This window comes from Coffea arabica, chromosome 5e (assembly GCF_036785885.1).
Source record: "Coffea arabica cultivar ET-39 chromosome 5e, Coffea Arabica ET-39 HiFi, whole genome shotgun sequence".
Taxonomy (NCBI): Eukaryota; Viridiplantae; Streptophyta; class Magnoliopsida; order Gentianales; family Rubiaceae; genus Coffea; species Coffea arabica.
In genome coordinates this window covers 6,703,124-6,717,094 of record NC_092318.1, presented here as the reverse complement: position 1 = coordinate 6,717,094, position 13,971 = coordinate 6,703,124, and the positions used below count along the sequence as shown (strand labels likewise).

General features: G+C 42.1%; 1 protein-coding gene across 1 annotated transcript; it reads left to right on the top strand.

Moving 5' to 3' along the window:
• The first annotated feature begins 4,698 nt into the window (after positions 1-4,698).
• LOC113688445 (uncharacterized) lies at positions 4,699-13,035 on the top strand. The gene is made up of 3 exons (XM_027206259.1): positions 4,699-4,963; positions 8,101-8,892; positions 8,939-13,035. The coding sequence occupies exons 1-3, from the start codon at positions 4,699-4,701 to the stop codon at positions 13,033-13,035; spliced, it is 5,154 nt and encodes a 1,717-aa protein (XP_027062060.1).
• The last annotated feature ends 936 nt before the right edge of the window (positions 13,036-13,971 follow it).

Here is a 13,971-nt window from a genome sequence, read left to right as displayed (position 1 = left end):
GTTTTAGGCTTCAAGCTAAGGTAAATTCTGGACTTAGATGAATTGTTTATGGGTTGATGAAGCTGTCTATACGCATGCATGTGGGTTTGTGAGGTTAGATGAGGAATTGAGACTTAAGAAATCTGGTTTGGAAGAATTGAAGCTGCCGAAAGTTTGAGCTGGAAATTTGTAACTCTAATTAGCTAATCTGTGATAATCCGAGCCTAGATGCACATTTAATCAACTAAAACCTGGATGATTAAGCTTTGCATGAAGGTAATTAACCTTGATTAAGACAGAAAATTGAAAAGATACAGAATCAGGTTGCATGCAAGCCAACCGAGAGCAGGATTGTTTGAATTTCTGGTTGAGTAATGTTTTGATGTTGTCCGAACTTGCTTATGGATCAAAACTGATAGATAACTGATTTTGGGTCATGCATGTAGCTGATGAACCGTGAGGAAAGAAAAAAAAAAGAAAAAAAAGGGAAAAAAAACTGAAAATGTGGCCGAGAGCTTGCATGTGAGTTGCCGCCTGTTACTGTTGAAGAAAAATGGAAACTAACGGTAGTTTTTGCATGTGATATGTGGGTCTTAGATGTTTGGAAGGTTTAGTTGAAGAAAGCTTGAGGAAAAGTTGAATTTTGGATTGAAACCGAGAGAGATTTTCTGCTGCAAAAATTTTCCAGCTTATCCAAGAGAGGAACTAGACAGATTCCTAACAAATTTTATGACTTTGGGTCTTGAATTTCTATGTTAAACTGGATTATGTATATACATATGTATTAGCATGGTTTGGTTCTGCATGTAGCCGAAATGGGCCGTGAAAAAAAAAAGGGAGAGTAAAATTTGTACTTCAAGCACTTGGGAAGCTGTTAAAAAAATATTCCAGCTTGGTCGAGAGCATTTAATTAATTTTTCTTCGAATTTTAATTAAGATTTTCATATTGGATGTTTAAGATTTGCTTGAAGCTTGCTAATCACCTTTTGCATGTTGAGCTGAGGTAAGAATTGAAGAAAACTAGGAACAAAAGCTATATAAATAAACTACTCTATTATTGGAAATTTGATTTGAAAGCTGGCCGAACTAATTGAGATCTTTTAGTGAGTATTGGTTGTCAAGAGCTAATGATTGATGAAGCTCTTGACCATTTGAGTAGCTTTGCAATAATTTAATTTTTGGTGAATTTGTTCAAGTGGTTGGTTGAAATGTACTTGGAAGGTCCATGGGTCGTGATTTGGGATTGCTTTGATACCGTGGATTTCCTTCGTTGAATTTTGACTGTACTAGAATCTGTTGAGACCTAGGGCTAATGATTCATGAAGCCCTAGAGAAATTGATATTTGGTTTGTGATTTTGTTTACATTGGTGACTTGGAATCCACTGTGCAAATGAGCTGGAATTGTGAAGATCGTTTTGGCCATTTGAATAATTTTATATAAGTGTCAAAGTTGATGAAATTAAACTGCTGGAATTGCTTGGGAGGCTTTATGTTTATTTTGATTAAGTGGAGATGTGACGTGAACTTGCCAAAACCAAGAGCTAATGATTGACGAAACCTTGGTCACATGTTTTACTTTTCTAGCAGAAATGAATCTGTTGAAATCTAGGGCTAATGATTGAAGAAGCCCTAGTGATTTGCTATTTGAAATGTGATCTTATCATGTCGATAAATCTGAGTCATAATGTGATCTCGAAATGGAATCGAATTTGTGAAAATCATTTCGACCCTGTGAACTCGAGAAATTTTAATCAAGTTAGTCAAAAATATTTTTACGCTAGAATTAAACGATAAAACTCAGTATTTAGTATTTTTGCCTAAATTTTTCCAAACCGACAATTTTTTCCTTAGCTTAAACTAGCCTTGCTGGTTATAGAAAATAATTTTTCTAGCTTTTAAAACCCTAAGTCTTGTATCATTTCCTTTACTTTCTTCAAAGACCTGTCCCTTGCAAATTTCTAGAGGAAATTTCCAAACTACGAGATTTTAGCGACTTTAACTAAACGTACAGAAAACTTGTTCGGCAAGAAACATTATTTCACGTAAAATTCGTTTTAGTAACACTTTTACAAGAAAAGTAATATTAAAGAAACTTTACAAAGTATTTTATTAGTTTTAATACTACATGGTTGGTTGAATTATTCCAAGAAAATAAACTAGCTATACTACGAATAGTTTTTCCTACGTAATCCTAGAACTAGTATAGCCAGCTTATAGTTTTAAAATGTGGTATTTTAGGATTTAGCGAGGACGCAGATTTTGATTCACAGCCTGATCAGTAACTTCACTCTTGGTGAGTGTCCCTGCTTGTTCCACGCCTACTTGATTAAAGTGCTTTCTTGACTTGATATGTGATAATCGGAAAATGATTTTTCTGATCCATCGAAGTGGGCAGTTTGTACTTTATCGCACTAGCCGTTCGAGTGGTGACTTGTGTGAAGTGTTTTCGTGAAATATGTTGCTTGCACTTGCTAAGCATTGAGTAGGGGAATGTACCACACCTGAGGGTGGGAGGGCCTCTTATCCTATCTCAAGTGCTAAAACCTTGGAATACTTGCTAAGTACTGAGTAGGGGAATGTACCACACCTGAGGGTAGGAGGGCCTCTTATCCTATCTCAAGTACTAAATCACCAGGCAGGGGAATGTACCACACCTTAAGGGTGGGAGGGCCTCTTATCCTGACCTGGTAACCACGTGTTGGACATAACGTCGCTGGGTGAATCCCTCGACCAATTTCCTGAGGGTATACGCAAGTATACTGCTCCCAATTTCCTAAGGGTATAACTCGAGTATACTGCTTCCTTTATTTTGTCGTGCGGGCCCGGAGCTGGGGTATGTCTGGTGGCCGGAGTAAGAAAAATAAGAGTATCTACATGGACCGTAAATAGTGAGAGTTGACGGAGGGTCAACTACGATAACTTTTGATCAAGCGAGGCAAATGGCTCCTGAGAGCCCCTGTATCCTACCTTGTGCTGTTATCTGCTTTTCTTAAGTGTGAAATTTAAATACTCGTTACTTGCCTTATGTGATTGCATGTTTTGGGGCGCCACTGAGATTTAGCTCACCCCACGTTCATTTGTTTTCCTTACAGGTTATGAAGTTTGAAAGAGTTTGAGCTGCTTATATTTTCTATGAGTGTACTTGACCAACTTGAATTTAGATTGTGGTTTGTAATGAATTCCAGGTTAAGCATTGTATCTTTTATTTTGGATTGCCACTTGAAGCTGGAAAAGTGTAATCCCTAATTCTGATATTTGGTATGTATGTTTGTATTGGTGTGGTATGGCTTTAATCTTTGTAAGTAGCGCGTGAAGTGTTTAAGAGCCGTCGATTGGCTAACTTCAGATGCTGTTATCTTTGAAGTTAATGTGGTATTAGTAATCGATTTATTTTGGAAGAACCTTTATTGTAACAGCTTAGGTTAATCTCCGGAAGGATTTGGGTTAGTGTGCTTGCGTGAGTCCTGGCGAGAGTTAGGCAGACGGCCCGCCAACCCTCTGGTTCGCCTTAGGGGGAAGTGGGGTCGCCACAGGTGATATCAGAGCTCCTATCGAGCTCGTGCTGGGAGAGGGTTCTCAGACTGTGGGAAATGGCCTACTTAGTGATTGAAGTAATTACTATTGTTAAGGGAATTAGATTTGTACGTCGAGTAGGAATCTCAAATATAGGTGAGTTACTCTTGGGACTGGCCAGCCTGAGCTGTGAATTATCCTATTGCTAGGTTCCTGTACTCGAGTATCAGATATTTCATTCAATGGTATATTTGCAGATTGGGAAGAATTTAGTATATTGCATTATGATATGACTAGGAATCACGATTAAATTTGGAGAAGCAGAATCGAAAAGGCTAAGTCTAGTTTTTGGAAGTTAAAGGTGAAGAGCCAATAGTGAGACCTTGAAGATTAGTGCTAATTCTGTATTTAAGATGAATAATTTTACTAGTCATTTAACAGTATATGGAATATACGCCATCTCTTACCCAAAATATTGGTTTAGGTAGAGAATTTGAGTGAAATCGTAGTTTAAGTAAGGACTATGCAGTTGTGAATAGCTCTAAACCTTGAGGAGAGTTTTCAAAATTGAGGAGAGATGAGTTTGACGAATTTGCCATGTGAGGTGATTTCTCAATGGCATTTTGGCTCCTTAAATTTTATTGGAAGATTATTTGGGACTAATGTCCAAAAGGATAAAGATAACTAGTTGTTAGGTTATTAGAAAAGCCAATGTATGAAATATTTGAGATCATTTAGAATACTTAAGAGCCATTGATGTACTTAAGTAATGATCATGTTATTCGATTTAATATTAGACGTGGTAGATCTACAATCCACTAAGGTTAAGCTGAATCTAAACTAAGGGTTGAGCTATTAGCTATGTGGTTATAATGATTTGTGTATTGTTGTACTGTTTTCTTTCATGCTTATAAAGATTGAAGTTTGAGTTATGTATGAAAATATTGAATGTATTCGTGAATTGTTTGGCTCTTGAAGTTGTATGAAATTGGTGTACAATGTGACTCATATTGTGTGTATGAAATTTGATGATTACACGTCTACTTTATTATAATGTTAAAAAAAAAAATTCTTGAGAATTTAGAAATATCCTAGAATAACTAACGGTCGTACCTTAGCTATCGATAAATTACGATTTTTCGGGCTTTCTCTCTATAATCGGGCTTCTTCACCATTTTCGGGCTTTGCAAGTTTAGTAGGGTTTCATGGCGGCTCCCCAGCATAGGGAGGCGCCGCTTCTTGCTCGTCCTACGAAGACGTTTGCCTCCATTCTTTCTCAATCTCCGTCTCCTTCGTCCTCTGGCATTGGCCATCTCAGTACTTACAAGGGGGAGCCTTCGTTGGTGATTTCCCGTCAAGATATGATACAGATAGCAGCACCTTATTCTAATGCACTGGTTGGTAGGTTTGCAGTTGGTCGCCCGTCCATGGAGATTATTCGCAAATTTATCGTTTCTTTGGGGCTGAGGGGTGAGTGTCCGTTAGGGTTATAAGATTCCAAGCATATTCTTTTACGGCCTTCCATGGAGGAGGATTACACCAGACTCTGGTGTCGAAAGTCTTGGTACATTGGCAAATTTCATATGTCCCTGTCGAAATGGACAATCGATTTTAAATCGGGAGCAGAGTCGTCCATCGCACCAGTTTGGGTCAATTTCCCAGGTCGTCCATTGCCATTTTTTGAAAAGCAATTTCTGCTTAAGCTGGGTAACTTACTTGGCCGACCATTAAAGGTGGATGAAGCTACGGCTTCGCTGAAGCGTCCGTCTGTGGCGCGTATATTGTTGGAAGTCGATGTATTGTATTCTCCAAGATCCAGGATTTGGATCGGAGATGACCAGTGGGGTTTAATGTGTGCACAGACCTTAGCCCAAGTAATGACCCAGTCCGAGTTCCATTGGGCCCAGTCACACGTGCACGAGCCAAGCTCTTCGAAGAATCCCTCCAAGCCCTTGTTCGAATTGTCCAAAACCAACATGGAGTCCATAGAGATATTGAAGGCTTGAAGGATTTTAATTGAGTTATCTACACCATGACCCAAGCCCATGAAGAGTCAAGTGGGCCTCCAAATGAGTTGGCCGAATAGGGCCTTAGGCCTTAGTAGTTATTTAGCAATTGATTAGTGTTTAAGTAAGAGCATGGGCCGGCCCATCTTGTCCCAAGACCATGGGCCGACTTTTCCCTTTCCTAGTCCCTTTAGGGTTTCAGTCACTTTAGCCTATAAATAGGCTTGCTTTGTAAGGTTTTAGGTAGACGTTTTATCAATAAAGTTTTGCATATTTTCGATTCTTCTTGAGAGAGAGATTCGACCCCTTTACTTGCTTTGGCAAGGGTTTTGAGCAGTCTTGCGTTCTGTCCTAGATTGTTCTACCGACCTATTCCCCTGGAGTATTCACCTTCATCGGAGTGTCGTCTACCGTCTTGAATCAAATCGTGTCATCCGTTTGGTTCTAGATCCCGCAATTCCAAGCGTTGGACATCCTCGCTAGATCCTTGGGCAAACGTGCTACGTGTCTCGAAACGTGTTGATCGAGGAACGTATCAGTCACCACAACGAGTATAAAACCAACCAAGCAACTGAGATTTGACGATGTCCAATTGCTCATCTACACCACGTAATGCCACTTCTTTGACTCCCTTAGGATCAGGAAGCCAATGTGGTGAGCAAACTTTTATGCGTCTTGTACTCGCCATGGATGTATGAGGGAACCTGCAAAAGTTAGTAACAAAACCGAACATATTGTTTTTCACGCTCCCTTACGTGTTTTCTCTCGACACTCGTGTATCACTCACAATTACTCACTCTAATGGACTTACCAAATACCTTTACCTGTTGGGTTAGGTAGTTGAGAAAGGCCGCTCAAGTCCAATAAATGTCACCAACTTCTTCCTCAAGAGTAATCACGGAGATGTAGGAGAAAGTGTAGGGAAGTGTTCCTAAAAACTAGGAGAAAATATAGGAGAAAGTGTAGGAGAGTGTTCCTAAAATCTAGGAAGAGAATAGAGGAGAGTTTCCTAAAGTGGATGAGAGAATATGGGAGAGTTTCCTAAAGTGGATGAGAGAATATAGGAAAGGTCCTAAAAATGGATGAGAGAATTTTAGGTGAGTTTCCTAAAAATGGATGAGAGAATTTAGGAAAGTTTCCAAAAAAATGGATGAGAGAGTTTAGGAAAATTTCCTAAAAATGGATGAGAGAATTTAGGAAAGTTTCCAAAAAAATGGATGAGAGAATTTAGGAAAGTTTCCTAAAAATAGATGAGAGACTTTAAGAAAGTTTCCAAAAAAAAAATGGATGAGAGAGTTTAAGAAAGTTTCCTAAAAAATGGATAAGAGAATTTAGGAAAGTTTCCAAAAAAAAAATGGATGAGAGAGTTTGGGAAAGTTTCCTAAAAAGGTAGGAGAGAGAGTGTCCAAGTGAGTACAAAGAAACCCTAGCCGCAAGTAGACATCCTAGCCGCAAGTAGAAAACCCTAGCCGCAAGGATAACCCTAGCAAGATAAGGGAACCCTAGCAGCCGTCACGTTATTGTTCTTGCTGCCCAAGCGACAACCAACTGACGAGACAGATTTGGGAGCAACGTTGAAACACCAACAACCAGAATTTTTTATGCAACAAACGACTCAAACGCAAGAAACAAGTTGTGGACAGAAATTATCAACAAACTAGACACAACACAAAGGAGATAACACACCAACAGATTTTTGTGTTCGGATGAACAGTAACGTGAACAGTGTCGTATGAACAGTAGCGTATGAACAGTGTCATATGAACAGTAGCGGATGAATAGTGTAGGATGAACAGTGACGTTTTTTTTTTTTTTTTTTAAAACAAGGCAGCGGAAACAAGGAAAACTAAGACAAAACTACGGATATAACGGAAGATACCTCCACCAAAGCTCTGAAGCCAACTGATACGTTCCTCGATCAACACGTTTCGAGACACGTAGCACGTTTGCCCAAGGATCTAGTGAGGATGTCCAACGCTTGGAATTGCGGGGTCTAGAACCAAACGGACGACACGATATGATTCAAGACGGTAGACGACACTCCGATGAAGGTGAATACTCCAGGGGAATAGGTCGGTAGAACAATCTAGGACAGAACGCAAGACTGCTCAAAACCCTTGCCAAAGCAAGTAAAGGGGTCGAATCTCTCTCTCAAGAAGAATCGAAAATATGCAAAACTTTATTGATAAAACGTCTACCTAAAACCTTACAAAGCAAGCCTATTTATAGGCTAAAGTGACTGAAACCCTAAAGGGACTAGGAAAGGGAAAAGTCGGCCCATGGTCTTGGGACAAGATGGGCCGGCCCATGCTCTTACTTAAACACTAATCAATTGCTAAATAACTACTAAGGCCTAAGGCCCTATTCGGCCAACTCATTTGGAGGCCCACTTGACTCTTCATGGGCTTGGGTCATGGTGTAGATAACTCAATTAAAATCCTTCAAGCCTTCAATATCTCTATGGACTCCATGTTGGTTTTGGACAATTCGAACAAGGGCTTGGAGGGATTCTTCGAAGAGCTTGGCTCGTGCACGTGTGACTGGGCCCAATGGAACTCTGACTGGGTCATTACTTGGGCTAAGGTCTGTGCACACATCAAGGTTTTTGGCAGAAAGTTGAGTATGAAGAATATCCTTCGTATTGCATTTTTTGCTCGTCAATTGGTCATGTTGAAAGTACCTGTCATCAGAAACATCCGGAATTGCGGCCTGTGCGACGTGCTAGACCATCAGCTTCGACTCAAGTCAGGCAAGTCTTTCAACCGAAGGGAGGACCGGCTGTCGATCATTCTCTTCCTGTGGGGGATTCAGGGGTTGTGATAGTCCCAAGGATACAAGTGCGGGAAAACAGTAATCCCGCTGCAGATGTCTCCATTGCTGGTATTCCATCATCATCGTCTAACCCTGTTAGGGGTAGCCCTACTCAGGCTAATGTTCATGCTCAAGATCCAGTTCTCCCTGATTCATACCGGGGGGGTGCTGCGGATACGCAGAATGCTATCCCTGTACTGACCCGTTTTCCCCCGGATTCTTCTTCTCCGGTTAAAGCTTTATCAGACACAATCCCTTCTTTCGGCCGAGATGATATTTTGTCGACTAAGTCTGTGACTGCAGTGCCGCAGCATGCGCGGGCTTGTTCACTCTCTCCTCGACGGCATGAAGGTCATGCTCGTCTAGTGCGCTATAACTCTGAAGGGCGGTTAGGGTTGAAAAGTATTTCTTTGGTTGAGTTAAAAAATTTTGGGGATCGGCTGGCCAGCAGAATCACAGCATCTAAGTTATGTGATGACCCGGTTGTCCCTGGGGCACTTCTGGATGATACAGACACTCAATTGCTGCAAAATTTGGTCCAAGGTCACAAGACTCGTGGGAGGCAGACCAGGAAAAGAGAAGGTAAGATTTCATCTGCTCCTTATAACCTTCGGTCTCATAATGTTAGATCCGATTAAGTTTATAGTGTGGAACATTCGTGGTGCTGCGAATAAGGAGTCGTTGCGGCATATTCGTTGCGCTTGTAGATCAAACGATATTCGTTTACTGATTCTCTTGGAACCATTAGCTAATGTCTCCCATTTGGAGAGTATGCAGCTGTTCTTGGGTTTTGATTTTGCTCAGTCCTTCGTGCATAACAAAATTTGGATATTCTGGTGTTCAGATGCGCGATATTCTTTTGTAGAAGCTGCGGATCAGGTGGTCCATATACATGTGTCTTTCCCCTCTGGTTCTTCCATTTTTATTTCGGCTGTTTACGCGAGGTGTAACAGAATTGGTAGGCGACAGTTATGGGAGGCTCTGGAGCAATTTTCAACGTCTGTTACGCTCCCATGGATGGCCGTGGGAGATTACAATGTTATTTCTTCTGCGGAGGAAAGGATTGGAGGTTCAGCCTCGAATATTCGTGATCTGGAAGAATTTAACTCTGCATTAAATCGGAGTGGACTATTTCCAGTTCAGTTTGATGGGTCTGCCTACACATGGACAAATGGGCGTATGTGGCAGCGGCTTGATCGAGCGGTTGTTAATGCTGTTTGGCTGTCTTCTATTGAGCTGACTCGAGTTGCTCATCTTCAGCGAGGGCGGTCTGATCATTGTCCGTTGCTGGTTAAGGGAGGAAGTATGACATCGCGGCGGTCTTCATTTCGATTTCTTAATGTTTGGCGGAGTCATCCTACTTTTCAACAAACAGTAAGGTCTGCTTGGGCTCAGCCTGTTGCTGGAATTGGAATGCAGAAATTTTTTAATAAATTGAAGGTGGTTAAGAGAGTTTTAGCTGGATGGAATGTGGAGGTTTTTGGGAATGTTTCTCAACGGGTCAAAGTGGCAGCGGATAACCTATTGGCCAAGGAATTGTTGTATGATCAAAATAGGGACATGTTGTCTAGGTCGGCAGTACATGAGGCACGGGCAATTCATTCTCGGGAGCTAGCGTTAGAATGTGAATTCTGGAGACAGAAGGCAGCGATCAAATGGATCAAAGAGGGCGACGCGAATACCTCTTTTTTCCATGCAACGGTTAAGCAGAAACGCAGCTCTAATTTTATTGCACGGATTAGAGGCACCGGGGACAGTTGGTTTGATAGTATCGAGGATATTAAGCTCTCAGCCACTGATTTTTTCTCCTCTTTGTTCACAGCAGACCGCGATGTTTGTTCTGGGAGCAGGCCGTCACTTGAGCTGCCTAAGCTTACGCAAGAGGAGAATGACATGCTGCTGAAATCTCCAACGGTGGATGAAGTTTATACGGTGGTGTGCTCAATGGACCCTCAGAGCGCTGCGGGGCCTGATGGGTTTGGGGGGGGTTTTTATCAAAGTTGTTGGGAGTGTATAAGAGATGACTTCATGGATGAGGTGCAGGATTTTTTTGCTGGTGCCACAATGCCCCGCAGATTTTCCAGTACGACGATCATTTTACTCCCCAAGAGGGAAGGTGCTTGTGAGTGGAAAGATTTCCGACCAATAAGTTTAGCTAAGGTTAGTGCGAAGATCATTTCTAAGATTTTGTCCACCCGTATCAACCAGCTCCTTCCTAGGTTGATTTTAGAGTTTCAGACTGGCTGTATCCCGGGCAGGGGAATACAAGATAATGTTTTGCTAGCTCAGGAATTAATTCTGGATTTGGACAAGAAACTGCGTCACCCTAACGTAATCTTGAAGTTGGATATGGAGAAGGCATACAACAGGGTGGACTGGGGGTTTTTATTATATATGCTTCGAGAATTTGGTTTTAAAGAAGGTGTAGTGGATCTGATTTTTTGGTTAATATCCAACGTCTGGTTTTCTGTCCTGGTTAATGGGGAACTCACCGGCTTTTTCAAGTCGACTAGAGGGGTTCGTCAGGGGGATCCGTTATCGTCCACTCTTTTCCTTTTTGTGTCGGAATTTCTTGGAAGGGGTCTCCAGCGGATGTTTACTAGCACGCCAGCGTTTAGATTTTCGTCTAAGGGAGGGCTGGTCCCGTTTCTTGCGTTTGCCGATGACGTGATTATCTTCACCCGGGCATCGACAGAATGCCTACAGGCTGTGTCGTCCTTTCTACAGGAATATCAAACTCTTTCTGGCCAAAAAATTAACCTCTCCAAGAGTCAGTTTCTGTGTTCGTCGAAGCTCCCTTCGGAGGTTATCCAATTAATTCAGCAAGTAACGGGATTTCAAGGGCAGCCTTGGCCTGTCAAATATTTGGGAGTCCCACTTTCTCTTGGCCGTAGTAAAAGTGTCTTATTTGATGGAGTAATTGCCTCCGTGAGAGCGAAGCTTCATCATTGGAGTTCCAGGTTTCTGTCTGCTGGGGGGAAACTCATCTTGATTCGTCATGTGTTGAGTTCAATGCCTCTTTACCTCTTGCAGGTTACTAAACCGCCTAAGGGGGTCTTTCTTAGATTGGGCAGGCTGTTTAACGCTTTTTTGTGGGATGGCAAGGATGGTAGGAGGATTCATTGGTTCTCTTGGGAAAAAGTATGCTTTTCAGTTGAAGAATGGGGGTTGGGGTTTCGATCTCTATTGGATTTAGAGAGGGCTTTTGCAATGAAATTATGGTGGACAATACGTCAAAAGAGCTCTCTTTGGGCCAGATTTATGCACCGTAAGTACATTGGCGAGCAACATCCATGTTTGGTTTCGGCTACTGTGGGGTCGGCAACATGGAAGAGGGTCTGTCTGGTTCGGGCTATCACTGAGGATAATATTCGTTGGCGGCTTGGTGAAGGATTCATCGATTTGTGGTATGATCGATGGCTGTTCAATGAACCACTTAGCAGACAGGTTACTGGTGCGCCTCCTCACTTTTTGGTAGCTGAGTTTTATACCTCTGCGGGGTGGAATACTGATCGTCTCCTCCAGGTCCTTCCTCGATCTATTGTTACTATTATTTCCCAAACACTTGTTGACCCGAAACTTAAGGACGAGTTAATTTGGGCTCCTTCCGCTGATGGTACATTTTCGGTGTCGTCAGCCTGGGAGCTAGTTCGACAGCGGCGTAACATGTCTTTGGTTTGCCGTGGAATTTGGTGTCTGTTGCTCCCGTTAAAAATGTCGTATTTAGCTTGGAGGGTTTTGTCTGACTTCCTCCCTCTGGACGACAAGCTCCGGTCTAGAGGAATGGCCATGGTTTCCAAATGTGATTGCTGTGGTAATGCGGTGGAATCTTTGAATCATATTTTTTTACATGGAAGGTTAGCAAGTGCGGTTTGGCAGCATTTCTTTCTGGCTTGCGGAATTCCGTGGCGTTCTTTTTCATGTGTTTCTTCACTGCTAGTGGTGTGGTTTCAATCTTCTAGCAATGGCCGATTGGATCATGTTCGGTGTGTCATACCGGTGGTAGTGTTATGGTTTCTATGGCGTAGTAGAAATGATGCTCGGTTTGGAAATATTCACCCTGTCTATTCCAAAGTTATTTTCGACGCCAATGGGTGGTTGGTTGCTAAGGGGGCGGCATGTATGCTAAACAGAGTGCAGTTGGAGGGGGATATGGATACGTATTTTGCACGCTACTTTCGGATCAAACCAGCTAAATCCTTCTGTCTGAAGGCTATATCATGGATGAAGCCGCCTCGAGGGTCGTTCAAACTTAACACAGATGCAAGTGTGATCAATGGTTTGGCTAGAGGTGGTGGGGTGATACGTGATTCTGAAGGGAAGATGCTTGGTGCTTTTTATAAGGAATTTGGGGAATATGAGGTGGTATATGCGGAGGGCTTAGCATTGTTTACTGGGCTGCAGTGGTGTAGGGAGACGGGGTTGTCAGATATTTTGGTAGAGGTGGATTCCTTAGTGTTGGTAAGGTTGGTTCAGAGTCAATCTGTTGGTAAGTGGCCGTTGTGTAGCGTCTTAGGTCAAATTCGCTTGTTACTGGGCAAGGTGAAGGGGTCTATTACACATATTCATCGTGAGGCGAATGCCGTGGCGGACAGCTTAGCAGCGTTATCTCCAGAGAGTCCATATGTTACTTTCCAATCTTTTCAGCAGCTTCCAAGTAGAGTTCGGTCGCTGATTAATTTGGATGCAATAAGTTATCCGTACATCCGCAGATTTTCTGTGTAGGATTAGCTCCTAGTTCTCCGACATGTATTGAAGGTTGGGATTGTCCACCTTCTTGGTTTTATCCTTTACAATAAATAAATGATCGGGGATTTCCCCTTTAATAAAAAAATATATATATATATATATATATATATATATATATAGATGAATCGAATAAAAATAAGATAGGAATATTGTGATTTGAGCAATTTGAATACATTATATAGTGAATAAGTTACATGACTAATTAACTCTCCTTTTTCTCAATTCTCATATTGATTTTACTTACAAAAAGAATAATAATATAATAAATATTTCTATTCTCGCCTAAACGCCTTATTTTCCAATAATAGGCATAATCTAGGCAATGGATCGCCAAGTAATAGGAAGGGGACGTGGGAGACCTACTAGGCAACACCCAGAAGCTGGTGGTGATAGGGAACCTGAGATCAATCAAGACCAAGGGCAAGAGGGAGTGGCTAGAGATCAAGTGGCCACCGCAATTAACCGGATCACTGACGTCTTAGAGCGCTTGACTGAACACCAAGCCTCTGGACCAGTGCATCACCAAGGAGGCCCAACCGATTCTGAGGATCGGGCATTAGAAAGATTTCTAAAGTTCGGACCTCCCAAATTTTATGGAGGACCCGAACCGGAGATAGCCGAAGGCTGGTGGGAGAGAATCTCTGACATCTTCGCAGCCTTAAACTACGCGGAAGAAAGACAAGTGACTTTCGTCGCATTCCAATTTGAGGGAGCTGCTCGCTCCTGGTGGAACTTAGTGAGGGTTAATTGGGATAGGAACCATACTCCGAGAATTTGGGCGAACTTCACAAGGGAGTTCAACGCCAAATTTCTTCCACCTCTCATCCAAGAGAAAAGAGAGGATGATTTCATTAAGTGTAGGCAGGGGGCGATGAGTGTCGCCGAATATGAAATTCAGTTCACGAAATTGTC